This window comes from Spodoptera frugiperda, chromosome 28 (genome assembly GCF_023101765.2).
Source record: "Spodoptera frugiperda isolate SF20-4 chromosome 28, AGI-APGP_CSIRO_Sfru_2.0, whole genome shotgun sequence".
NCBI classification, from domain to species: Eukaryota; Metazoa; Arthropoda; class Insecta; order Lepidoptera; family Noctuidae; genus Spodoptera; species Spodoptera frugiperda.
The window spans coordinates 8,704,241-8,728,163 of NC_064239.1; the positions used below are offsets into that span (position 1 = coordinate 8,704,241).

At 36.1% G+C, this 23,923-nt stretch overlaps 2 protein-coding genes across 3 annotated transcripts in view; both read left to right on the forward strand.

Moving 5' to 3' along the window:
- The first annotated feature begins 8,839 nt into the window (after window positions 1-8,839).
- On the forward strand, window positions 8,840-13,594 carry LOC118265345 (pancreatic triacylglycerol lipase). Its single transcript, XM_035578173.2, has 8 exons — window positions 8,840-9,079; window positions 9,367-9,418; window positions 9,985-10,123; window positions 10,646-10,759; window positions 11,146-11,297; window positions 11,995-12,215; window positions 12,404-12,560; window positions 13,309-13,594. Exons 1-8 carry the CDS (start codon window positions 8,992-8,994, stop codon window positions 13,376-13,378), a joined length of 993 nt encoding a protein of 330 aa, XP_035434066.2. The 5' UTR covers window positions 8,840-8,991; the 3' UTR covers window positions 13,379-13,594.
- A 439-nt stretch (window positions 13,595-14,033) lies between these two features.
- Window positions 14,034-23,923, forward strand: part of LOC118265351 (inactive pancreatic lipase-related protein 1) — a 33,827-nt gene continuing 23,937 nt past the window's right edge. Inside the window, exon 1 of one of the 2 annotated variants that reach the window (XM_035578180.2) lies at window positions 14,034-14,181. In XM_035578180.2, coding sequence (XP_035434073.1) covers window positions 14,133-14,181 — 49 coding nt within the window. In that variant the 5' untranslated portion in view covers window positions 14,034-14,132. The remainder of the gene's footprint in view (window positions 14,182-23,923) is intronic. The other variant, XM_035578182.2, reaches the window with a different exon arrangement.

Here is a 23,923-nt window from a genome sequence, read left to right on the forward strand (position 1 = left end):
TTTTGTATTTAGTAGGTCTTACATCAAACGTTGTCCCATTTAAATTTTACCGAAATTGATTCAGCACTTTTGGAGATAACTAACAAAAACTTTTTTTTTATGTATGTTAATCCATGTCTCCGGCAGTTATAGACCGATTTAAGAAATTATTTTTGTGTTGGAAAGAGTACGATGTCAGTGTGGTCCCATATAATTTTTTAAAGGCTGACCATAAATGTGGAAGATAATCCAGGGAACTCCTCAAAAATGAACAGAATGTCCTCTGCGTTTGAGTTTAAGTGATGTGTACTAGCTTATCTTTCCCAGTAGCCATAAAATACAGGACAGATAGTAGCATATCTTATAGAATGATGGGTAGCTTGATGCGCAAGGAGTCGTTGCAAGGATCCGGCAATTGGGACTCGAGGTGGCGCTCCACAAGTCCGAGGCCATGTGCTTTCATGGCCGCGGCAACGCGCCACCTCCGGATGGGTCCCAAATAACAGCAGGAGGGGTTACCATCGGCGTCGAGACGACGATGCCTAGGCCACGTTCTCGACAGTCGATGGAACTTCGTGGAGCATTTCTGACGTTTGGCTCCTAAGTTGGAACGGACGGGGGCTGCGCTTAAGCGGCTCCTGCCCAACCTCGGGGGGCCAAATGCCTAATTTAGGTTGTACGCGGGGATCGTGCGGTCCATGGCCCTCTACGGAGCCCCTGTGTGGGCGCCGAACCTAATGCGGCGGCCAGCTCGGGCGCTGATCACGTCCTAAGGGTCATGGCCATTCTAGTGATCCGCGGATTCGCACGATCTCTGGAGAGGCGGCTAATCTCCTTGCCGGACTCCCGCCGTGGGATTTGGAGGCGAAGGTGCTCGCGCTCGTTTTAGTTTGCGCGCCGACGCGCGTCGGCGCGATCTCATGGCGGAATGGCAGTAGCGACTGTCGCAACCGAGGGCTGGGCTCACTGTCATTGCAGCGGTCCCCTTGAGGAGTGGCTAAAGAGGCGCCACGGCGTCCTCACCTACCGCCTGACACAGGTGCTTACCGGACATGGGAGTTTCGGTAGGTTCCTGTTTCTGATTGGGCGGGAGGAAACGCCCGGGTGTCATCATTGCGAAGACCGCCCGGAGGACACGGTGGAACATACGCTTGCGGTCTGCCCTGCGTGGGCTGAGCACCGCCGTGTCCTCAGGGATGTTCGGCGACGGCGTCCTCTTCCGGCACTGATACAAGCCATGGTGCGGAGCGAGGGGGACTTGCCTTCGAACCTCACGCCCCAGCCGTCGTGAGAACATCGGGGATCGCGCGAATCTCCGGCCAAATTGACGGCGAGTAGGGGTTACTCGCCGCCCGCAGATTCAGACCCATGCGTGCGGCGCGTCGCGTTCCGCGCGCGTGGTAGAGCCATCAGACCACCACAGATGGGGCCCAGTAGGGCTGATGCCTGATCCAGAGCTGCGGACTACCTAGCGGGTTTACCGGGGCTCTGGTTCGAAAAGCAGGAGTAGGAACGGGGTGGTTTTTAGTCAGTAAGAGTCACACTCCAGTCTCGCCTCGCACAAGACGAGAGAAGTCAGATATTTTCCCCCTCAAAAAAAAAAAAATGATGTATTCTGAGTTACATGACTGTATTGTGGGTATCTAATCTGTTTGTGTGTTTGACAACTGACTATGTTTTAGCTTATGAATAGGTTACTGTTAGCTGTCGGCTCAGCAGATCATAGTAAGGGTATCAGGTTATATACATTTGAAAATAATGTAATTATGCGTCAATATGGATCTAAGATATTAATATTATTCATTTAAACGGTTGTCTCATATGAGCACGCGTTTAATAGGTCGACCCATACTCAAATAAGTTATTCACTAAAAACAAGAAATAAAAAACAATTTTAACAAAAAAAACCGACTCCAGAAATAACAATAATTGTACCTACTTACATTATAATGTGTGTGATGAGTTTAAATAGTTGATCTACGAAGTTGTTGAAAAATACGCAATTATTTATTTTACTTTTTAGTGCATATTAATTTGTTTTGGAATATGTATTTTTTGAAGTCGGTTTTTTTTGTTAAAATTGTTTTTTTTTCAAAGCACATTGAAACAAATTGTTAGCAACAATTTTTCTGGTAGGTATAATTTATATTATAGGATTCCGCAGCACCTACAGTTGCCTAATTATTATAGTATTTTTCAAATAGTATTGTTAATTTTTTAATTCTAGCTACATATTTTATTGAAAGACTAGTACTGCCATCTATGTCATAATCTGTGAAAGTCAGCGGAGGGTGAAAGTTCCCAAGTTACACTGAAACGTATGAGTACAGAAAATTTCCGATAGATGATACTCGCATTATAGAGAAATGTTTTTTTTTCTATTTATCCTGTTACTACCTACTCAAAAATTACACCTGGGAGTAAAGAAACGGAGTTAGTGCCTCCGTTCTTTTTTTCATTTTAAAGAACCCTTCACAAATTTAAACGATTATTCGTTTTACTAAAAGATTTTATTTTAAAGGTAATTTACCTTTCATACGGCATACATAAAACCAACTAATAAAACTGTAGAAAAGTTATTCTGTATATCTATATTCTATACTTGACTTTTTAGACTAAATTCTGTACATAAAAATAAATAGTAGGGGGTGTTGCTAGAAAGACCCTAAAGCCAAAAATGTGATTAAAAATGTTTGTCTGTCTGTCTGTATGTTCACGCATCACACAAAAACTACTGGTCCGATTACGATGAGAAAAACGATAATGGTTCCGTTCCGTTTCTTTTCTCCAAAGTTTAGATTATTTTTCTGTTCTACAACTTATTTATATCATTATTATTTTTATATGAAATACAAAAACCTGCCCACAGGAATCCCAAAACACTGATCATTGTTATCAAAGTACCTGAAAAAAAACTAAATAATGTATTTTAAAAGATACGAGTATAAGTACAAATTGATGGAAATTAATAGCGGATTTAAGTACACGCATGTATAAATAGTCAAAACATTAATTGGACAATTTGTCAAATACAACCTTGTGAATCTAAATGAGTACTTAACTAGTTTTCATGTAAAGGGTCCCTTTGTCATTGTGCCCTTCTCATGCACGAGACCGCGGGTTCGAAACCTACCAACAGAAAGAACCCGTGCGAAGGGCGCGCCGCGTTCCGCGCAAGCCTCAAAGAGCCATCAAACCACCACAGATGGGGCCTAGTAGTGCTAATGCATGTGGAGCTGCGGACTACCTGGGGCACCAGCTTGAAAAGCTGGTGTAGGAACGGGGTGGTTTTTAGTCAGTAAGAGACTGGGACTACCTCTCACCTCACCCAAGGCGAGAGAAGTTATGGGATGATTTTCCCCTTTAAAACCAAAGCAAGTACAGTACTCTCAACGGATCTTGGCAGGTCTGAACTACGTGCAGAAGGCTGCGCAATAAGTATTTTTTCGAACCAAATGGTGGCATGAGGCGAGGTGCGGGGGCGGCGATCTAGGCTAGAGATTGACCATTTCTAAATACAATTGACCCTACTTATTGCGCAGCCTTCTGCACGTAGTTCAGACCTGCCAAGATCCGTTGAGAGTACTGTACCAATGTGACTTTTTCCGAGTTATGTTATGTACTTTCTAAGACGACAAACGATGAAGGTAAACATTGTAAGGAAACCAAGGCTTATTATTTCTAATTATAAGTCTGAAATCGGCAACCCGCATTGAACAAGCGTGGTGATTAATGCTCAAACCTTCTGCGTTCGGGAAGAGGCCTTTGGTCAACAGTGGTGTCTTATAGACTGTTGAAATGGGGTCCCTACTGTTCATTTAAGTACTAAGTATTTGTTATAATTATCACCACTATCACTAGAGGACTGACCGACAGACTGACGTTATTAATATTATTATATTTGCTTTGACGTTCAAGTGCCTTCCTGGTCTATTTGAAATAAATGATTTTGACTTTGACTTTGACCAATAATAGACTTCGTTGAAGCGCTATGATTCGCTACGGGTGGGTCGGATCGACCGAGTAATACCACGACCTCATAGAAAACTATGAATCTACAAAAAGAAGTGAGATACCATGAAAAACATTCTGTAAAAAAACCCAAGTCGAAAAACCTCATCAGTTTTTCTACCGTAAAAAGTTGTGAGATCCATGTAATACCAAGTCGGTTATTTTATTTAGTCCCTACTTAAGGGACCTACTGTCTTAAGTCATTATGTAAATCGTTATCATATCAATATTACATTTATTTTAAGTTTTAAATAAAATATATTGACTTACTTCTCCTTTTCGATCCTTGTTTCCGCCTAAAGCATGCGCTTTAAAATTTGGTAGCAATTTTAGGCAAATTAACGTCATCATAAGGGCTCTCAAACATGGCTCGCTATTATAGCATAGGTAAGTCAACTATTTGAGACTTTAGAGTCAGGACGGGAAAAGTCATTGGATGATTGTCTCTAAAAGAAGAAAAAGGGGGCACCCAAACAAATTTTTATACGGGGCCCCGCCAAGATACGCTATCACACTGTCTGTGACGTAAAATGTAATAAATACACATTAATGTAAATATTATAGTCTTATTTAAAGTAAGTAAATCCAAATAAATACAAAAAATAAATGCCTCATTACTAAATTAACATGAAATTTGTATAATTGTTACGTTTTTAGTTTTAATATTTAAGTTTACCTACGTCAATGACTTTTTCTTTTGCGTCCGTGCTCTTAGCTGGCTTGAAACTAGTCGAATTATTCGTTAACCAGTTACGTGAGTTACATAATAATTAATCAATATCTCACGAAAGTTATAAAAAATATAGTACGTATCGTTATTACTTTAATGTTTCTCATAATTCACTTTTCATTTAACAGCTCTCATCATCAGTCACTGTCTCAAGCTGGACAAAGGTCTCTTTCCATACGAAGATGCAATAACTATTTTAGACCGTCGCGTTCCGCGCCAAAGAGCCATCAGACCACCACAGATGGGGCTCAATAGGGTTAATGCCTGATCCGGAGCTGCGGACTACCTAGCAGGTTTACCGGGACTCCGGCTCAAAAAGCAGGAGTAGGAACGGGGTGGTTTTTAGTCAGTAAGAGTCATTTTGAGGTATCGATTAAGACACTCCCTCTCGCCTCGCCCAAGGCGGGAGAAGTCATCGGATGATTTCTCCCTTTAAAAAAAATGCCAATTTTAATTAGTTAGTGTATAATAAAAGTTTGATAATTTTTCGCCACTGCATAATTTATTTTAACGTCTTGATTGGCCTGAATACCTACTATGATCTCGAAACTAGCAATAACACTTAGTCTTTATGTAGAAGGTAATTCAGGAACAAAAATCTGAATCCTGAAACACCACATTTTTTTTTCTCTTTTTAGTCAACAATCTAACTGTAAACTAATTATTACATTTAAAGTACTGTAATTTTAACTTTTCCTTACACCTTCGGAAATATTCTAATGTAATGTATCAACAAAACTCGCCTGATAATTTTATAATAGCAATCAGTAGTACTGATAATAGGTAGGTATTAAATGTCAGGCACCTTCTACTCGTCCAAAATGAAGCTTTGATGGAGATACTAAATTGACATGATTGGATTAACGACCCCAAGATACCTTGAGAGTTGAAGATATTTTAAGTACACGAAGAAAGAAAGTAATTGACATTTTTAATCTGATACTTACCCAAGGGAAGGAATGATCTTTGATTGGAACGTCTAGACAATTTCTAATCTTTTCTTCTCTTAGTCTCTAGTTAGTCTCGCTAAAACTCGAGAACGGCTGGGCCGATTTGGCTAATTTTGGTCTTGAATTATTTGTGGAAGTCCAGAGTAGGTCTAAAAGGTGAGAAAAAATTGTTGGAGGCTGTACAAAGTTTGCAGGGCTAGCTAGTATATTTATGAATTTAGATTACCTTGTTGACAAAATGGTCGCAAACGTGACTACGTAGCAAGGCAAGGGGTCTTTCTGGTACAATTTGAGACAGCCTTTTTCACCAACAACCATTACTACTACATCTTTTAACTCAAAAGTTACTTAGCGCTTTTATCTAATCCGTGGGAACACCTAACCCCTTACCTGACAGTGAAATGTCACACTGAGATATTAATTACCTAATAATTATTGTAATGTTTATGGAATCTTAACCTTATTTGATGCCTTAATTATATTGGGAGAGCCATGCTTCGGCACGAATGGGCCGGCTTGACCAAAGTGATACTACGGCCTCACAGAAAACCGACGTAAAACCACGCTTGCGTTGTGTTGTATGAATGTGGTTACCGGAGGCCTAATTACCACCCTTCCCAATTCCCGATTCCCCAACAACCCTCAAATTCCTAACCCCTAAAAGGCTGGCAACGCACCTTTAATGCCTCTATTGTTTCGAGTACCCATAGGCGGTGGCGATTGCTTACCAACAGGTGATCCATCTGGTCATTTACCGGTTTATACCAAAAAAACTCGCTACAAAAATTACCACTCTATTCAAAATTTACTTCGTAGATTGTGATCATATTACAAAGCAAGCTTAAGAATCTAGTTCTTCAAACAAACAATATAGATTGTACAAGCGTCGTGGCCTGAAAACGGAGACTGAATGCAATCTCTCCATACACACAAATATACATCAAGCTATGGAAAACCAGCATAAGCTGACCTTCAAATGTTCAGAAACTTCATACAAAGAGAAACCATGATAACCTGGTTTTGTGCAGTCGCGTGACACGGATGTGCCAGACTACGAGATATTCTACAAAACGCCAGACAATTGACCAATGTATCTGGTATTAAAGATAGCCAGAAACGTTCAGAATCTTGTCATAAATTCCGAAGCAAAAAACAATTTCTATTTCTGAATGTACTCATTGGTATGATATTCGGTTATTTTGGTGATTTTGGCATTTCCAATGTAATATTTATGACGTTTTGATTTGATTGGCGTATTTAGTTGGACTAGTGGTCGCCTAGTGGTCGAAATTCGACCATATACAATTTAATTTACAATACCACTTAACATACGTTCAAGGATAATTTTTATTTAACGAATTGCTATTAGTTTTGTAAAATTCAAATTAATATATTCCGGCGCATCATGAATAACCAAACCTCCTTCAATGAGAAACCTCTGTTCATATGAGACGTGAGAATATCATCGCAATGTCTGTCAATTTTGACGTTTTGTCAAATACGATACTATGCATGGTAGTGTGTGTAATGTTTTATTTATTGATTTAATGTACGGTACTTTATAAGCATTATTTTTTAGCGATCTGCACTTCTCCTACACATAAACTATAAGTGTACCAAATTTTATGCTCCTACGTCCGCGCAATTTTCGTAAAAAGCGGTCCAATGTTTTTGCATCACGTATTAATATATAGATGATAAATCGGTTTTGATGTTTCTGAAGTCCAAATTCAAGGAAACTACTAAATCGTTTTTAATGAAACTTGGTACTCATTTAATGTCATGAGACTACTACCGCTTTTTACTTCATGCACAATGAATATACATTCGAAACATACACCCAAATCACACTTTTTACCATTTTTGTCTGTCTGTCTGCTTGTTCTGGCAGCTATTCGTCTAGCCATTTCAGAGTAATCTCTTTTATTTAAAAATTTTGACGGGAATTTTATTTACACGTGTAATTGTACTAAGAAAAAACTTAGGCTACTTTTATTTTTGAAAAATGTATTTTATTTTTTCATTTTTATTTTTTAAGTAAAATCAAAATTCCATATTCTGTCAGAAATCATTATTCTACGAGGACAAAGTCACGAGCAACAGCTAGTTTATGAATAAAATAGAAAATGATAAATGAGTTATTTATAATGTTAATTACAAGTGATAGGATTACTTACCTCAAATGTTTCGTAGCTTGAACACAGAAAAACGGAAAACACATTTTCATTGATACCTCAAAAATTTTTAACACAACGTTTTGGTTACGTGATTGTAAATACGTTATTTTAATATAGACAATCGTAAATTTAAAACGTAATTTAATAAATAGAAACACAGTATTTTTGTGTGTCAAATACTATATAGTTGTAGAATTGGAACTTAAAACGGGATATTTACCATGTTTTTCAATTTTAGTGAGTTTCCGATATTTTGGCACTATTAAAAACTATATAGTTGTGTTTACAGAAAAAAACAATTTGTAACAAAATGGCGATGATGTACTGGTAAGTAAATCTTTCTTTATCTATATTTGTTCTTTTTTCTCCTAGCAATAACAATGCCATCAATAACATAATTAGCAAAATCGGTTTAGGTAGCTGTTCTCGGGATTTGCGTTTCATTTTTAAAATATATCATATAAATTTTCCTTCTATATATAAATTTTCCTTTGGATGATTTTAATATGTACCTAGGTTTTATTTTTATTCATTTGTATCATTAGGTATGTGAATGTAGAATAACATAATTATTATTTGTATTGAGGAAATTTTTATTTACCCTATACCTAGGTATCCGTCGATCTGGATGTCAGTGGAGGTATATTTATTTTTAACCTTTAAAATATTATTAATTAAATTCCCCTTTAAAAATACTATGGATGCAAACATACCCCAGTTTTTTAAATTACAAAATTATTTATTGATATTTTGTTTGTAAGAATATCTAACAGTCTAGTACCGCGTCCCGGTTTCGCCCGGGTGTATAAAATATCCTAAGTATATATTAATAAGTGATAATGGGGAATATACGTAAAGGTAAATTCCAAATTATATGTACATTTAGGTACGATTTTGTGCACTTGTATTTGCAACAATATTGGTTTTCCTTGATTCATTATTAACCTACCTATTCTAATTTATTGTATAAATACATAAGGGAGAATCGAAATGAAATACATTTAGTTGTTACAAGATTTTGTAGTAAACCACTGCGAAAATTACTTTAAAATTTATAAATTTATTTTTACACAAGTTAGCAAACTTGTGTAAACAAGTTTAGTTTCAAATAGCAATTTGAAACTAAACAAAGTCAACGTTGACGATGTTTTCCAAGGAAGCAATTTATTTATTTTTAATTTCGTGCTGTGTATCGGAAATAGTTGCTGTGACTGGTGGATCTCTGATCGGAGGTAGCGAAGTCTTTGGTATCTATAAATATATAAAAACTAGGCCCAGGCTAGCAGTGTCTTACTGCAGCGGTTGTTAGGGCTCCAGAGACAGAAAACTTAACAACGATACGTTTTATTATATAGATAATTATTCTTATTATTTATTATTTAACAGAGCTATTATTATTCTCGGATATGGTTAACATATCTCCCATTGAGTGACCAATCAAAATTTATTTTACATGATGCATAAAGCTTATACAGATATATCTAAAATTTTGTATATAAAAATGTATTCTTTGTTTCAGCAAAATCGGGAACAAATCGAATAGAGGATGTGAAACTAAGATTTTATAATGGGTAAGTAAGATTTTGATAAATATGTATAATAAAGTGTGAGAGAGCCATGCTTCGGCAAGAATGGGCCGGCTCGACCGGAGTGATACCACGGCCTCACCGAAAACTGACGCGAAACAACGCTTGCGTTGTGTTTCGTTGTGTGAGTGAGGTTACCGGAAGCCCAATTTCCTCATTCCCAATCTTCTCGATCCCCGATTTCTCAACAATCCTTAAATTCCTAACCCCCAAAAGGCCGGCAACGTATTTGTAACGCCTCTGGTGTTTCAAGTGTCCATGGGCAGCGTCGATTGCTTACCATCAGGTGATGCGTCTGCTTGTTTCCATAAAAAAAGAAGAAGAAGAAAATTTTTCACGTCAAAACCTTGGAGACACCAAGTACCACTACTACTAAGTTTTCATAAATCTAATTTAAGAAAACTTAGCAGTAGTGGTACAAAATATAACAAAGTCCAAAAAGTTGGTTAGAAACAAAATTTTTTTTTAATTAATTTAAAAAAATATTGATTACATAATGAAAGTGGATCTGACGATGGGATCATTTTGATTTTATGATCTTTATATTTCAGACAAACAGTAGATCAGCATGTGGACATTCCTCTCAGTCAGGCAGAGCAGTTAATGCAAGTTGAGATCTTTAACCACAACAGCCCCACCGTCTTCTACATTCATGGATACGTTGAAGTTCCTGATCAGGAAAGTATAAAGGTAAGGAATGTACAGCAATCACACTCCATACTAATCGCACTCAGCTGTAATATCTATATTTCTCTTTAATTTTGCAAAATTTTATCCAACCATTTCAGAGAAACAACATTGTAAAAAATATTATTTTTTGTACGTATAGTATGTATATTCAAATGCATGTAGTAAGTGAGTCGTTATTTCAATATTACAAACAGATACTCCAATTTTATTTATTAGTACAGTAGACAAGCTAATACCCGCGGTATCGCTCGCGGGGATTACTTACTTTGTAACTAACGAAGTAGCCTAAACTACTCCTTAGTACATTAACTACCTGCCAATAAATTCCCATCAAAATCGGTCTAGCCATTTCAGAGATTGGCTAGAACAAACAGACAGATAAAAAATATAATTTTGGTGTATGTATCGTATGCATGGTCTTGTGCATATACTAATTTGTATATTACAAACAGACATTCCACCTACAAAAGCGTGTTCAAAAATTCTATTATAATTTATAATTGTTCCTTTTTCTATCTTCAGACCATCGTGAACGCCTACTTGCAGACAAAGCCGGGTACAAACGTAATATTACTAGACTGGTCTGAAATGGCACAAGGATCTTACACATTCAGTGCTGTATGGAACGCCAAAAAGGTAATTTTCTTACCAATAATTTAAATACCTAGTAAGGTTATGCTACTTTATAGGTAGTTTAATGTTGGGAATTTCTATTTATTCTGATTCACAGAACGGATAGAAATCCACAACATTTTATAAGCGTTGGATTTGGCTTTGGCTTGTAAAATCCAATAATTTTCTCCTCGTTTATCTATGATATAAAAATAAGTCGGGTTTTCCTTCCTGGCGCTATAACTTCAGAGCGCACGAACCGATTTCCACAGTTTTGCATTCGTTGGAAAGGTCTCGGGCTCCGTGAGGTTTATAGCAAAGAAAATTCATTGGTGGCGAAACGGAGTTTGCCGGGTTTGCTAGTTATTCCTATATTTATTCTATCCTCACATAATTTTCTTCTCCTTTAGGTTGGACCTGCTGTAGCAGAACAGTTGAATAAGTTGATTGACCTAGGACTACCCTTAGAGAAGTTACACATTATTGGTTTTTCATTGGGCTGCCATGTGGCAGGATACACTGCAAGGGAACTCAAGACCAGATACAATAAACTTGTCAAAAGGTACCCAACTTTTAGGAACGCAGGTTTTACATATTTCGTTCTGAGGGTTTAGTGTTCGTTTTACTTTGACCGAGATCGGTTATTTTCTGATTGGTTATTTCATTGGAGTCGGCCAATCAAAGCGCCGAACGCGGTCTCATTTCGATCTCATACAACGTAAAACAAACTCGTACTAAGCCCTCTGGTCTTTTCTTAACTATTTTAAAGGTTAACTCTAAGGGCACATACACTACATGCGCACGCTTTCGTCAATTAACGATTATAACGCGACTTGGCTGAATTTTGCGTATAAACAATCAAAACTATGTCCACATTGTGGCAACGTTTCGTCATACAATTCATAATATTCGTTTTTTTTTATAATTTTATTATTATTATTTTTTTACATAAATTGTGGCCTTAAATCTAGACTCGCCAAACAGTAACGTGCAATTTGCATATGTAGGTTGCATGCATTCGTCAAATCACGCGTCGTAGACAGTACGCCCTAGCTTTCGATAGGTTTAGAGCAACTGTCTTATTTATAAAGTGTATCTCCAAAGATTGAGCACATTCATTGTAGATAGCTTAATTATTATTGATAGGTATTTTATAATTGGTTTAAGGGCTCGTGGACACGACGCCGCGCCGCTATGCTTTGTGCTACATAATTTTCTTTTTAACCAGACTAAGTTAACACGACCAAAAATGTTTTCAGGGTAACAGTACTTGATCCCGCCTATCCGTCGTTCTACCCAAATACCATTTTCTTGCAACATGTGAACGCAGGCGATGCAGAATTCGTGGATGCCATACATACTGACGGCGGTGGTTATGGCGCACCGGTACCAACTGGAACGGCTGACTTCTGGCCAAATGGTGGCCTCCGCAAACAACCTGGATGCCCTCTATTTGCCCCGATACCACTCTCCGATGAAAGTAAGTGTTTACTTAAGAACTACAAAATGACTTTTCTTGGCTCTTAAAGACGCCATACCATTAATAATTACAACTATTACATCGTTTAATTTGGCATCAAACCTAATATTTTTAACGGTTCACTACGTATTTTTATCATCTATTCAGTTTGAGTACATAGTTAACAAGGATACAATTCCTCTTTTCAGATCTATGCAGTCATTGGAGATCGTGGCAGTATTACGCAGAATCAGTGAGGAATCCTGAAGCTTTCCCTGCTTCTCCTGCTTTATCTTACATGTACTTCCAATTAAATCCAAACCGTGCTCAGGGAATGAAGTATATGGGATATGGCTGTGATAGCAAGTAAGTTGAGAGTCCCCTCGTCCGCACGGATGCTTTTATGATGCGTTCCTTCTTCTTCTTTTGAAGTCGGTTAAAAGCGTTGGACGTATGAACAAATGCAGCTGCCAAGAGCTGCGGACTACTTAGCGGGTTTACCGGGGCTCCGGCTCGAAAAGCAGGAGAAGGAACAGAGTGGTTTTTAGTCAGTAAGAGTCTGTCACTCCCTCTCGCCTCGCCCAAGGCGGGAGAAGTGATTGGATGATTTCCCCTGTCAAAAAAAAAAGAATCTAGGTATTTGCTCATACATCCATCGCTTTAAATAACACGACCATTTTATGGAGCAGTGTTGCATTTTCAACGCTGTGGCTTGGGTGTTAAAGACTAACTATCGGACTCAGAGTCGTTTAACGGTTATTTAACCCAGTCTCCATTTCCATCAAATGCCTCTGAATATGACATCTAAATTTTAAAATTTTCATCGTCTAATTAATTCATCATTTTATTAATTTAAAAGAGAAATCATGAGTTAGTAATCGATTAAATAATAAAATTACGTAACATTAAAATCTAATAAAAATCATAAACTATGACAACAAAACAAAATTATATGGTTTCACGTCATCCTACAAAAATTAAGGAAAATGTTTGTTTTGACATTTCGAAAGAAGTCAATCTTCTATCTAATAATCTGCGAGTTTTGTCTTTACAACCATACTAGTATATTGTTAGAATTGTTTTTTTTTTTTATTAATTAATACTTTTTTTTCAGTGCTCGAGGAAATTATTACTTAACTACAAATAGCCAGGCACCATTTGCAAGAGGAATGAACGGGATATAAGTAGAGGACTTCAATTTCATATATTTTTTTATATGTTACTCTTTTGATATTTTGTCCTTTTTATTACTCGTATTATAAAATAGGGCTTTAGAACATTTATTTTATACTACTGCTTTTGCGTCTATACTTTTAAAAGTTTTTTTGCTTTTGCTTCTTTAGTTGTTTCATCGAAAGTAGTTGTTAACCATTTTCAGGAATAAAACAAGTAAAATATAATATTGTTTGCATTATTTTATTACGTAGATTACTGAAGAATATCCTATTATGTTATAAAACTATCAGCAAAGTGGAATGCGTAAGATCCCACGAGAAAACGTTAGTATGAAGTCATGTACCTGTGAGCCTGCCGTGGCTACATTGACACATTTGACCTCAATTCGGTTATAGGGTCGCTGAAACCCATCCAGCTGTCAGATTTCCATTTACTTCAGTGACAGGTTACGATGTCAAATCCGTCTCTACTCAACATTAAGAGCACTCTCGTCTCTAATTAGAGATTAATTGAATCAGGGAGCGACGGAGAGCCCTTTGTCGGTTACTCGCATAAAACGCCCTCTCCATCAAAGGAACCCCCTAAAAAGAACTTTACAATTGTATCTAAATGAATAAAGTTTGATTAATTCCTAAATCATGGTGATAAAGAATCGATTTCGGATTATGAATTTCGAACGTTTTTATTATACTCTCTCGACGGAGTTTCGCTGGTATGTGAGTCAGTTGGCCGCCACGCGTAGACGGCGTCGCACGTAGCGCCATGTTCCGCGCGGTGACAGACGGCTGGAAGCGATATTGGTGGGGAACAGGTACGGAACAAATAATCACGACTTCCTCAATAAACTACCAAATTATTTATGTGCGAATAAAATTGCAATGAGTTCATTTTATTTGTTAGTTGAACGCGTAAGTTTTCTCGGTAGTTTTTGGATAAAATAACAAGAATAAGAAGCAAGTGAAGGCCTTTGTAGTGATTCTCGTGTAATGTTTTTATGGGGCATTGTTTTACTAGATTAATGTTTATGGAAACGTATACTGTAAGCGTCGTGTTGCTGAAAAAGAAAAGTCGTGTTGTGTAAAGGGTGCTAACCGGTGCGAAGTACAGCATACCTGACAAGTTTAAAACTATTTGTGTCTGCGTTCGTTCAACTTCGCGCGCGCTCGTGCGTTTCCGGAGCACGTGGTAAAGGGGACCGCATTTGACAGGTGTGAGCTGTTTGCAAAACCGATAACAACATTTGCTTTCCGGTTTTTGGGAAGATAGTGTCTCATGCATTGTGTGACTACAATGCGTTGTGTTGTTCACTGCAATCTACTACAGATTCGATACGATTCCATAATGGACTTATTAGTTATTACGTTAACGTGTAATTTGTCATAGCATTTGTGTAATTAGCGAGTGAAGTAATTGCGTGTTTTATTATACTTGTTATAATAATTATCTACCTGTTTTTAATTACTAGTTATTATAAAATTCTTTGAAATGAATTGTGTTAAGAAATTCTAATTATTTTTGCAATTATTTGAGGTAACACGTAAATACTTAACATTTTAAATTTAGTGTATTCAATCATTGAATTTAAATTGCCTTGTAAGTGTACCGGCCAATTTAAAATGTCTACTGGTGTGTTAAACATAATTATTCCAAAGTCCTTGAGATTACTTAGATGTCATGAATTACAATTACATAAACAGAGTAATTAAAATTCTGCATATTATTATTATTTCAACCGCAATTTTCATTGACCGGAATATTTTTAACCTTAAAAACAATTAAAATTAATTTATTATTATTTTACATTGTATTTTCCATTATAACTACAAAATATTTTATGCTATTTATATTTTGTTTTATTATTTTAAACTTTAATTTATATAGTGATAAAATCAACGGCACATCTTAGAGTGGTACATATCTCAATCTATAGGAGACAACATATAAGTATGTATAAATAATAATTGTTTTAAATAGTCTTCAAGTTTCTTCTAAAACAAATACCACTTTTTACTCATCATTCCATACTGTACATATATTCGAGATTATAACGGGTGTCCCAATAAGAACGCAAGATTTAAATTTGGCGGCATTCGAAGTATCATTGTTTGACATTTGAACACGTGTTATTTTTTGTTAGTATAAGGTACGAGGTTAGTAAAAATGGAGCGCTTCACGATTAAAAATGAGCCAGGTCAAGCGCAAACAGTCAATCATGATGTTCGGTATCGTAAAATGATAACCAGTCTTTTCGTACCTCGAATTGAAGAAATGGATTTGGAGGGCATGTGGTTTCAACAAGATAGTGCCACATGTCATACAACCAGAGAAACAATTGAATTGCTGCATCAGTCATGTCCCGGTTGTGTTATTTCACGTTTTGGAGACCAGAATTGGCCGCCTAGATCATGTGATTTATCACCATTAGACTTTTTCTTCGGGGTTTCTTAAAGTCGATGGTTTATGCGAATAAGCCGACGACGACTCAAGCCTTAAAAAGGAAATTGGACGCTGTATTAATGAAATACCGCAGCATTTATGCAAAACGGTCATTGAAAATTTCATTGAAAGATCGCGTATGTTTCAGCAAACCAGCGGCAGCCATCTGCCCGATGTATGTTCCATAGATAACCTCATCCTCTCTACTTTACGATATTATAAAGCTTTCACGATTTTTTAAAAAATATCTGCGTTTTATTTAAAATTTAAATCTTGCGTTCTTGTTGGGACACCCTTTAATAGGAAAATACATCATGTTTTTGGTTTTCCAAAGACGTCTAAGTCCGCAAAAGCACATGTTTATTTATAAATATAGTATACATTTATTATATAACTATAAAAATGTGTATTTTATGAGCCAAAATATCAATTTGTTGATTAAACAAAAAATGAATTCATTTTGGGAGGTCAAACCTTACATTGAAATATTAATTATTCAAAAAATTACCATACTTTCAATAACATTAATACTTTTGATACTTAATTGGCATTTCTCACTACCGTGTTCGGTTTCAAAATATCAAATAGTCACTCAAAGTCAAAGTCAAATCATTTATTCCAATTAAACCATAAATAAGATACTTTTGAAATGTCAATAAATAATAATCTGTCAATCTGTCCGTCAGTGAGGCTAGGCGCTCGATCCAAAGTGTAGCTTCGCACGGAGAATCAAAACTCAGATGTAAAAAGAAATCATAACATCGAGCCAAGGAGATTATACATTTAACAAACAAATAGCAACTCTTCTTTATAATGTATATATATAATTTACAATTACTTTAATACATCTGGTTATATACTAAGGCCGTGTAGGCTGGTTAGCCTTGAAACGTCAGTATATGTAAGCCTATACGGTTAGTCTGATGCGGAATAAAATATGCCTATCGACATTGGCATCTTATAAAAAACACAACTAATTAATTAATTAAGTATATTATTTATATAAATTCCTGGGTTTTTATTATATTATACAGGTGTATAAAATAGATTTTTTATTACATAAGCATTGAGGTAATATTTTTTGTATATCACGTATATGAACAGTTGTGTTATTGAGTGTATCTTCTATAGTACAAAAATTAATCACTAAGCGAAAATCTTGAGAAAAGATGAACCGATTTTGGAAAGAACATATTTTGGTGGGTTTGTTACAATAAAAAAAGTTCTTACTTAAGAAAAAAATGTGCAGAAATATTTCCAAGGCGAAACAAAGATCGCAAGGTCGTCTAGTTACAGTTATAACTAGTTATAGTTGAGACATATTACTGTATTAAAATTGTAGACCACACTGTACGCTGTGGATGCATTAAAGTAATTTGATTTGATTTAGTTACTAATATAATTTACTGATATGAAGAAATGAAATGAAATGATTTATTTCTGTAAGTAGGTTATAAAATAACACTTTTACAGCTAGATGAGGCCGACATTTCCTATCCGACTACTCTGAGAAGAAATGCCGAAACAAACTCAGAGGTCATAGTCTCTTTTAAAGTCCAGACAATGAAATAGAGGATAATGTGAGAGAACCGTGCAAGTTGATTCTGTAGTGGTCTTTAGAAGAAAGAACCACAACAGTATGAGCGGAGCTATTCAGATGGCAGTACGCCTTATCTTTCTGTCATGCTGCAATAGGTTACTTTTATATCCTTTTTACGACAGTACCGCGGTTAACACATTGAACGCCGTGGTGGTCACCGGTGACCGACGTTAGCGGAGGATTTGCCTTCAACACTTTTCTATTGGCAGTCAAAGACGAAGAAAAAACCAAAACAAAAAAGCAAGCAATACCTATAATACACTAGTATACTCAATAGCTATAAATAAATACACCGGTTTCTTCCATTAGGCTATAAAAACTTTCATCCATAATAAATTTTCCATTAGTTAGAATCGAATACAAAATGTGAATTCGATAAAAAAGAAATAGTTTTTATAGATTTTTAAATTAACACTTTATCTACGATTACAGCGATAATTTTTTACCATATAAATGCAAAAAATTGTAAGGATGTATGTTTGTTACTCTTTCACGCAAAATCTACTAAACGAATTTGGATGAAACTTGGTACAGAGATAGACTATTATAACATCGGCGGAATTAAGAATCACACAGTGCATAGTTTTTAAGTTAATTGCGTATGAAAACTGACTTTTATTATAATTTGTAAAGATTATTTTAAGTATTAATAATCTTATATTAATACTAATATAAATACAAACAATATCACACAAAATGTTTCAAGAAACTCTAAAATACACGGAATAATAATTAATCATTCAAGGTTACAAAAATACAGTTAAATATTATTGTCAGTAACTACAGTAGTTAACATTTAACCTCTACATAGAACCTGTCATGTAGCACACTAACTAGTTATTGTATAGTTCAAAAGGAACAAACTAACCATCAATCAAAGTTTAACTACAGTATTTAACTTCGCGGTTAATTATAGATTTAAGTATTTTGTTAAAGTTTTGTACACGTTTCGTACATGATTCCACGTGCAATACTAGTCTATATTGAGAACTTCTTACTACTTAGTTCTAAGTCAGGGGACTATAGCCAACCATAGCACGCATCTTTCCATTTAAAAAAAAAACACAGCTCAGCTGAATCCGAAGCTGCGGACTACCTAGCGGGTTTACCGGGGCTTCGGCTCGACAGGCAAGAGTAGGAACGGGTGGTTTTTACTCAGTAAGAGTCTGACACTCCACCTCGCCTCGCCCAAGGCGGGAGAAGTCATTGGATGATTTTCCACCTTCAAAAAAAAAAAAGCTTAGCTGAATCCGTTTCCACCAGTGCTAAGCTATGTGTTACAATGAATATAATTGATGGAAGCCAAACACATCCACAACAACGTAGCACATATCTGGTGGAACAGCTCCCTAAAAAAGGACTTGGACTAAAAAGGGTCAAGTAGTATGCTCCCAAATTATTATTGTTCACTAGCAATCACTCAAGGAAAAAGCCATCCAAAATAGAAACATCAATAATTGACACACACACCTACACTCTCATTAATAAAACATATCAATACAAACTACTAAACTAGTGGTACGAACAAAACATGTATCTTCCATTTTACAATAACGTCACGAACATAATTAGTCCCTTCTAGCCGTTTTATACGGTTTCATTCCTTCGATAACCAACCGGTTGGATTGCTTAACGTATAACGGGTCGCTTTAGACCAGTGGTTCCCAATCCGTGGTCCGCAGAAGACAAAATAATACGGTCTGAGATGAAAAAAAAAACAAAAGACAATACTTATGTCCAATATCCACGGTCAAAGTTTGAATTTAACGTATGTCAAAGGAGATAACAGAGAAACAACTGATTCTTATCAAAAGTTTGTAGTCAAATTTAGTATAACATATAGTTTATTATAGTTAGTATAACGTATGTGGTTCGTTCTCAAAAGTCACTCTTTTGAGAACGAACCTCACAACTACGGAATAAATCTTACTATGGGATCACATGAAAAAAAAAATAGTAATAGTAATCCCTATCCTAACAAGAATAGTTTTTGTTGGTGCTGTGTCCGAGCAACTGGCTGTTTTTTGTACGAGCCACAAATTGTTGATCCGGGTCTGGGTATCTATGCGTCTATGTGTATGTGAACTTGTATGTTTGTAAACGCACTTACAACACAAGAGAAAATCCTACTGAGGGGCACCGTTTAAAAAATATAAAAACAAAATACATAACTTAGACTAAGAAAACCCTTTGGAACCCCTGCTTAGACAAACCCAAGCCTGAGTCACTATTGTGAACTATGGACAATCTCGGTTAACAACGAAGTAGGTACTTTATGACTGTAAATTAGTCGACTATTACTGCTTAATTGAAACGACCTAGTAATACAAAATATCGTAAGAGTTTGATTAATGTGTTTTAGAAGATGGTACTTGTATTGTACATTGTAGTTTTATTTTGCTTAAACTTCTGTTAGGAGACTGCCTTGTTCATAGTTCGTCTACAAATACAGTTTTAAGTTGGATTCTTAAACTAAGTGTTGTTTTTTGGAGGATTTAATAATAATATAAGTAGCCTGAGACGTAAGATCTTATCCATTCGCGGTAAAACCAATAATTAAAATACCGACTCCAAAAACCCATAAACTAAAACAAAATGTTCAAATTAAAAAGCATAAAATGACTATTATAAGGACTAACTGATAGGTTAGAAGACGGTCTCCTTTTTTTAAGTCGATAAAAAAAGAAATAAATGTGTGTAAAATACCCGTAGCTTCAAAAACAACAAAAATAATGTATCGTTATACCAAGAAATATATTCAAATATTCTCCATTAAAACGGTGACTCATACACAGCTCTTCGGACTAGACTCGTTCGAAACGAACATTCCAAATTTAATTTTCCATTCCGAAGTTCATGTTGCGACATCTTAATAAAAATCAATTATTGTTCATGGTCTGTTGGGTTGAGTTCTACATGCAGGCTCCGGTCAATAGACCTTCATAGTACATTCGTCATATATTTTCTCATAAAACGTTACAACACTTATGTTATGAGAGTTTCTTTGAACAACTAAGATTCATATCAAGTGGACATTTCTTATCTTGTTTTAGTCACGTATGCCTACAGTAGGTTTAATGTATTAAGGGAAAAAAGCACGTCTTAAAACAGTTATCGTTATGAACCATGGACTTATTTAAGGAATGTGAGTTTATATCAGAAAATAAATTTCGCGAAACGCAATAAAAAGCATTATTGCATACATATTTAAAACCTCTAAAATTATATTTTTAAATATTACTTATAAAATATATTTAAAAATATAAAAATAAAAGCCGACCAGTAGTGGGAGCATGGTCCAAGTTACCGGTGGTTAGGGCTCCAGAGACAGAAACCTCCAAGAACTGCCTACTTGATTAGGCCCTTGATCCACCCGCCTAACGCCAGCCTCCTAAGATGGATATCGAGGCTTTTAGGGATCAATGGGCCGACATGACTATCGGCACAACGATAGCCGAATCCACATTTCACATGTAGACAACCTCGCGAGTCAAGTCAAGACATTTTACTTGTTTATCTTTCTCAGTAAAACAAAAAGCATTATTATTATTATCATAAACTGTTACCTTTTTAGGTACTTTAAGCAGGATATAAGCATCATGTCACGTGGTGTTAAAATTTTAGTATTTCGAGACATTAACTAGTTTCCACTAGTAAAACCAGTTTCTTCCATTATAGCACTTAATAACGAAGAATGTGTAAACATCTAGGTTACTTGTCCCATTACACATTGTTTTCTATTCATCAACGTAGAAACTAGTTTAAAATACAATTATGTAAGACCATTCAAGCCAAGTGCAGCTCATGATACATGTATGAAGCCTTGTGTAGTTGTTGCAATTGTTTAGTTTAGATGCACACGTAACTGCTAATGCAGTCGATTTATCTAATCTTAATGCCTATGTGTTTTTTATAAAGCAACTAGCAATTGACGTTGCATAGTCTCTGCATACCTCCATAGGTGACCGTCCTGAGGTTATGTACGTATGTAACCAGCTTCTGTCCACGATTTTCGAAGCGCTATCCCGTGTTTTCTCGTTCCTGTTGGATTTTCGGAAAATTCTCTGATAAAAAGCTGCCTTATATCCATCCTCTGGTTCTAAGCTTCCCACCAATTTTCAGCCAAATCGATTTAACCGATTTTATTAATATATAAGAACGGTTCAATAATTTACACAATTTAATTTTATATATGATACAGATGTCCAAAGGTAAATAAAAATATCACGATTATTAAAAAAAACATCGGGACCATGATTTTACACGAAGAACATAAATGTGACACGCTTTCAAACAGTGCCTTACTTCACCTAACAACCATACATATGTTCCATAAACAAACCCAACAAAGTCCCTTATCATGGAAATATAAATAATAATCAATTACGCACAACTCATAACAAACATTAATTAGCATTAGTAATCTATAATTTATTAGATAACAGAACAGATAGCTCTATAAGTCTATATTATATTATCAATCAGTTTATTATACCTTCGCAATATTTTTGCCGGTCGATAGCAATCAAATGATTAGACCGGAGTCTTGGGAATGCTTCGTTACTTCGATAGAATTCATTAATTAAGTAAAGCCTTGGACAGAAGTTACGGATGTTTTCCTGTCTACCAGGTCAAGTATTACTAATATTATTATATTTGACAATGCATTATTATTTTTACATATTTATGATATAATATTCTCCGGACTTTCAAGTTTCGTTTTAAATTTTAATTATCATGCTAAGAAGTCTCTAGTCAAAATCGCTCACACTGGTTCAAAGTGAAAGAATGAAATAAAAATATCTCCTTTGTAGGTACTTTGTGATAATGTACCATAATTATTTGATAACCTACCATAATATTTGATGAAATAATTAGAGAAATCATTCGGCTTGTTTAATGGGAACTTAACACATTGTTTAGAGATACCACAATAATGGACCTAATACCGAACCCTGTGGAACACCGCGTGTTATTTTCCTCTAAGCTTTAATTTTGATTTGTATGTAGTTTTGTTTGGTTTGCAACATTGTGTGCCTGAGTGGAAAACTTTTGAGCATTCTTTTTAATATTAATAACCTTGACATTCAAATAATTGAATTTTTGCATACCAACATATTTATTACCCTGCTTGTATTTTCCAAAATGATACATACCTAATAATAGAATTATGCAAAAAACGTATGTAAAAACTAGTTTTGAGTTTAATCATGTGATCTATAAGATTGTGTTATTAAGAAAATATTTCTAAAACCATGTTTTTATTATCTCGTTTCTATAATAATAATGAATTCACCTCTTTCTCGTGACCCAACGTCGTCGCCGCGTCCGGCCATGGTGCTCATGAGAAAGAGTCCCTCTGTGACTCGAAACTAGTAGAGCTTTTCTCAGTATATTTACGTGAGAAACCTTTTTTTTCGTTAATTTGGTATGTCTCACGATAGTTATTATAGAAAGATGTTTCAGATTTTTGCAAATACACTGCAATCAGTTTAGGATTCTACCTGATGTATGGGGAAGAAAAAGATTATTGGGACTATTATTTATTACATAAAAAATTATATTCCTTACCTTACCCCAGTTTTAACGATACTAATACCGTACCTATATGATACACAACACTGTGTTTATTGTACAAACAAATTGACCAGAGCAATCATTCCTATCCTATCAAATCGATTGCGACCGCGCGTAGATTGATGGAACCAATTTGCTGCATTCTTCAATAAACTGTCTATACATAAATATCTCCATATATAGAGGACATAATGTACATATATGTAATTATATTATGTCATTGTATAACTACATCACCTATTTTACGCTAGATATAAACAAATAAACGTAAACTTAAACGGATTACTTTAACTTAATATTACGTTACCTCTACTATTATTTTGTTTTTACCAATATGTTTTACCCAATAATATATAACTTGTGACACAGATTAGACTAAAAATCCAGAAGTAATAACAAGAACTTTACAAGTTGGCTACCAAATTATACAGCCCTTTTAAAAAGGGCAAAATCATCCAATGACTTCTCTCGCCTTGGGCGAGGCGCAAGGGTGTGTCAGACGGGGTGCGGCGCCAGAAGACCTCCCCGTGGTGCACCCTGGGTACGGGTGATAGTCTCCCTAACGGGAGTGATAGGGTTGGAGTGGCTATTGCCCGTAGCTAACTTCTGGACGGGGCGGGCGAACCCAGGATGGGTTCTGGAGGCGGCGGGCTTTGTGTTGGCACGAGGCCTGTGCTTCCGTGGGGTCGTTTTTCCGCCCGTTTCTCTGAGTTTAGCAGAGAACGTGGCGGAGAAACAAGGGCGGTGCTCGTTGTGCACTCACCCTGCCAACGAGTAGCATCGGGACACAAGTAGTGCCCCAACTGCAGCCGTCGAAGTCGTAATCCGGAAAGAGTTCATGGTTGCATGACTTGGAACGGGACGACGGTCTTGGCTTGGTCGCCTGGACCGCGAGGAAGATAACCTCTATAAAAAATTCCTCCAATACCAAGTTCTGGTG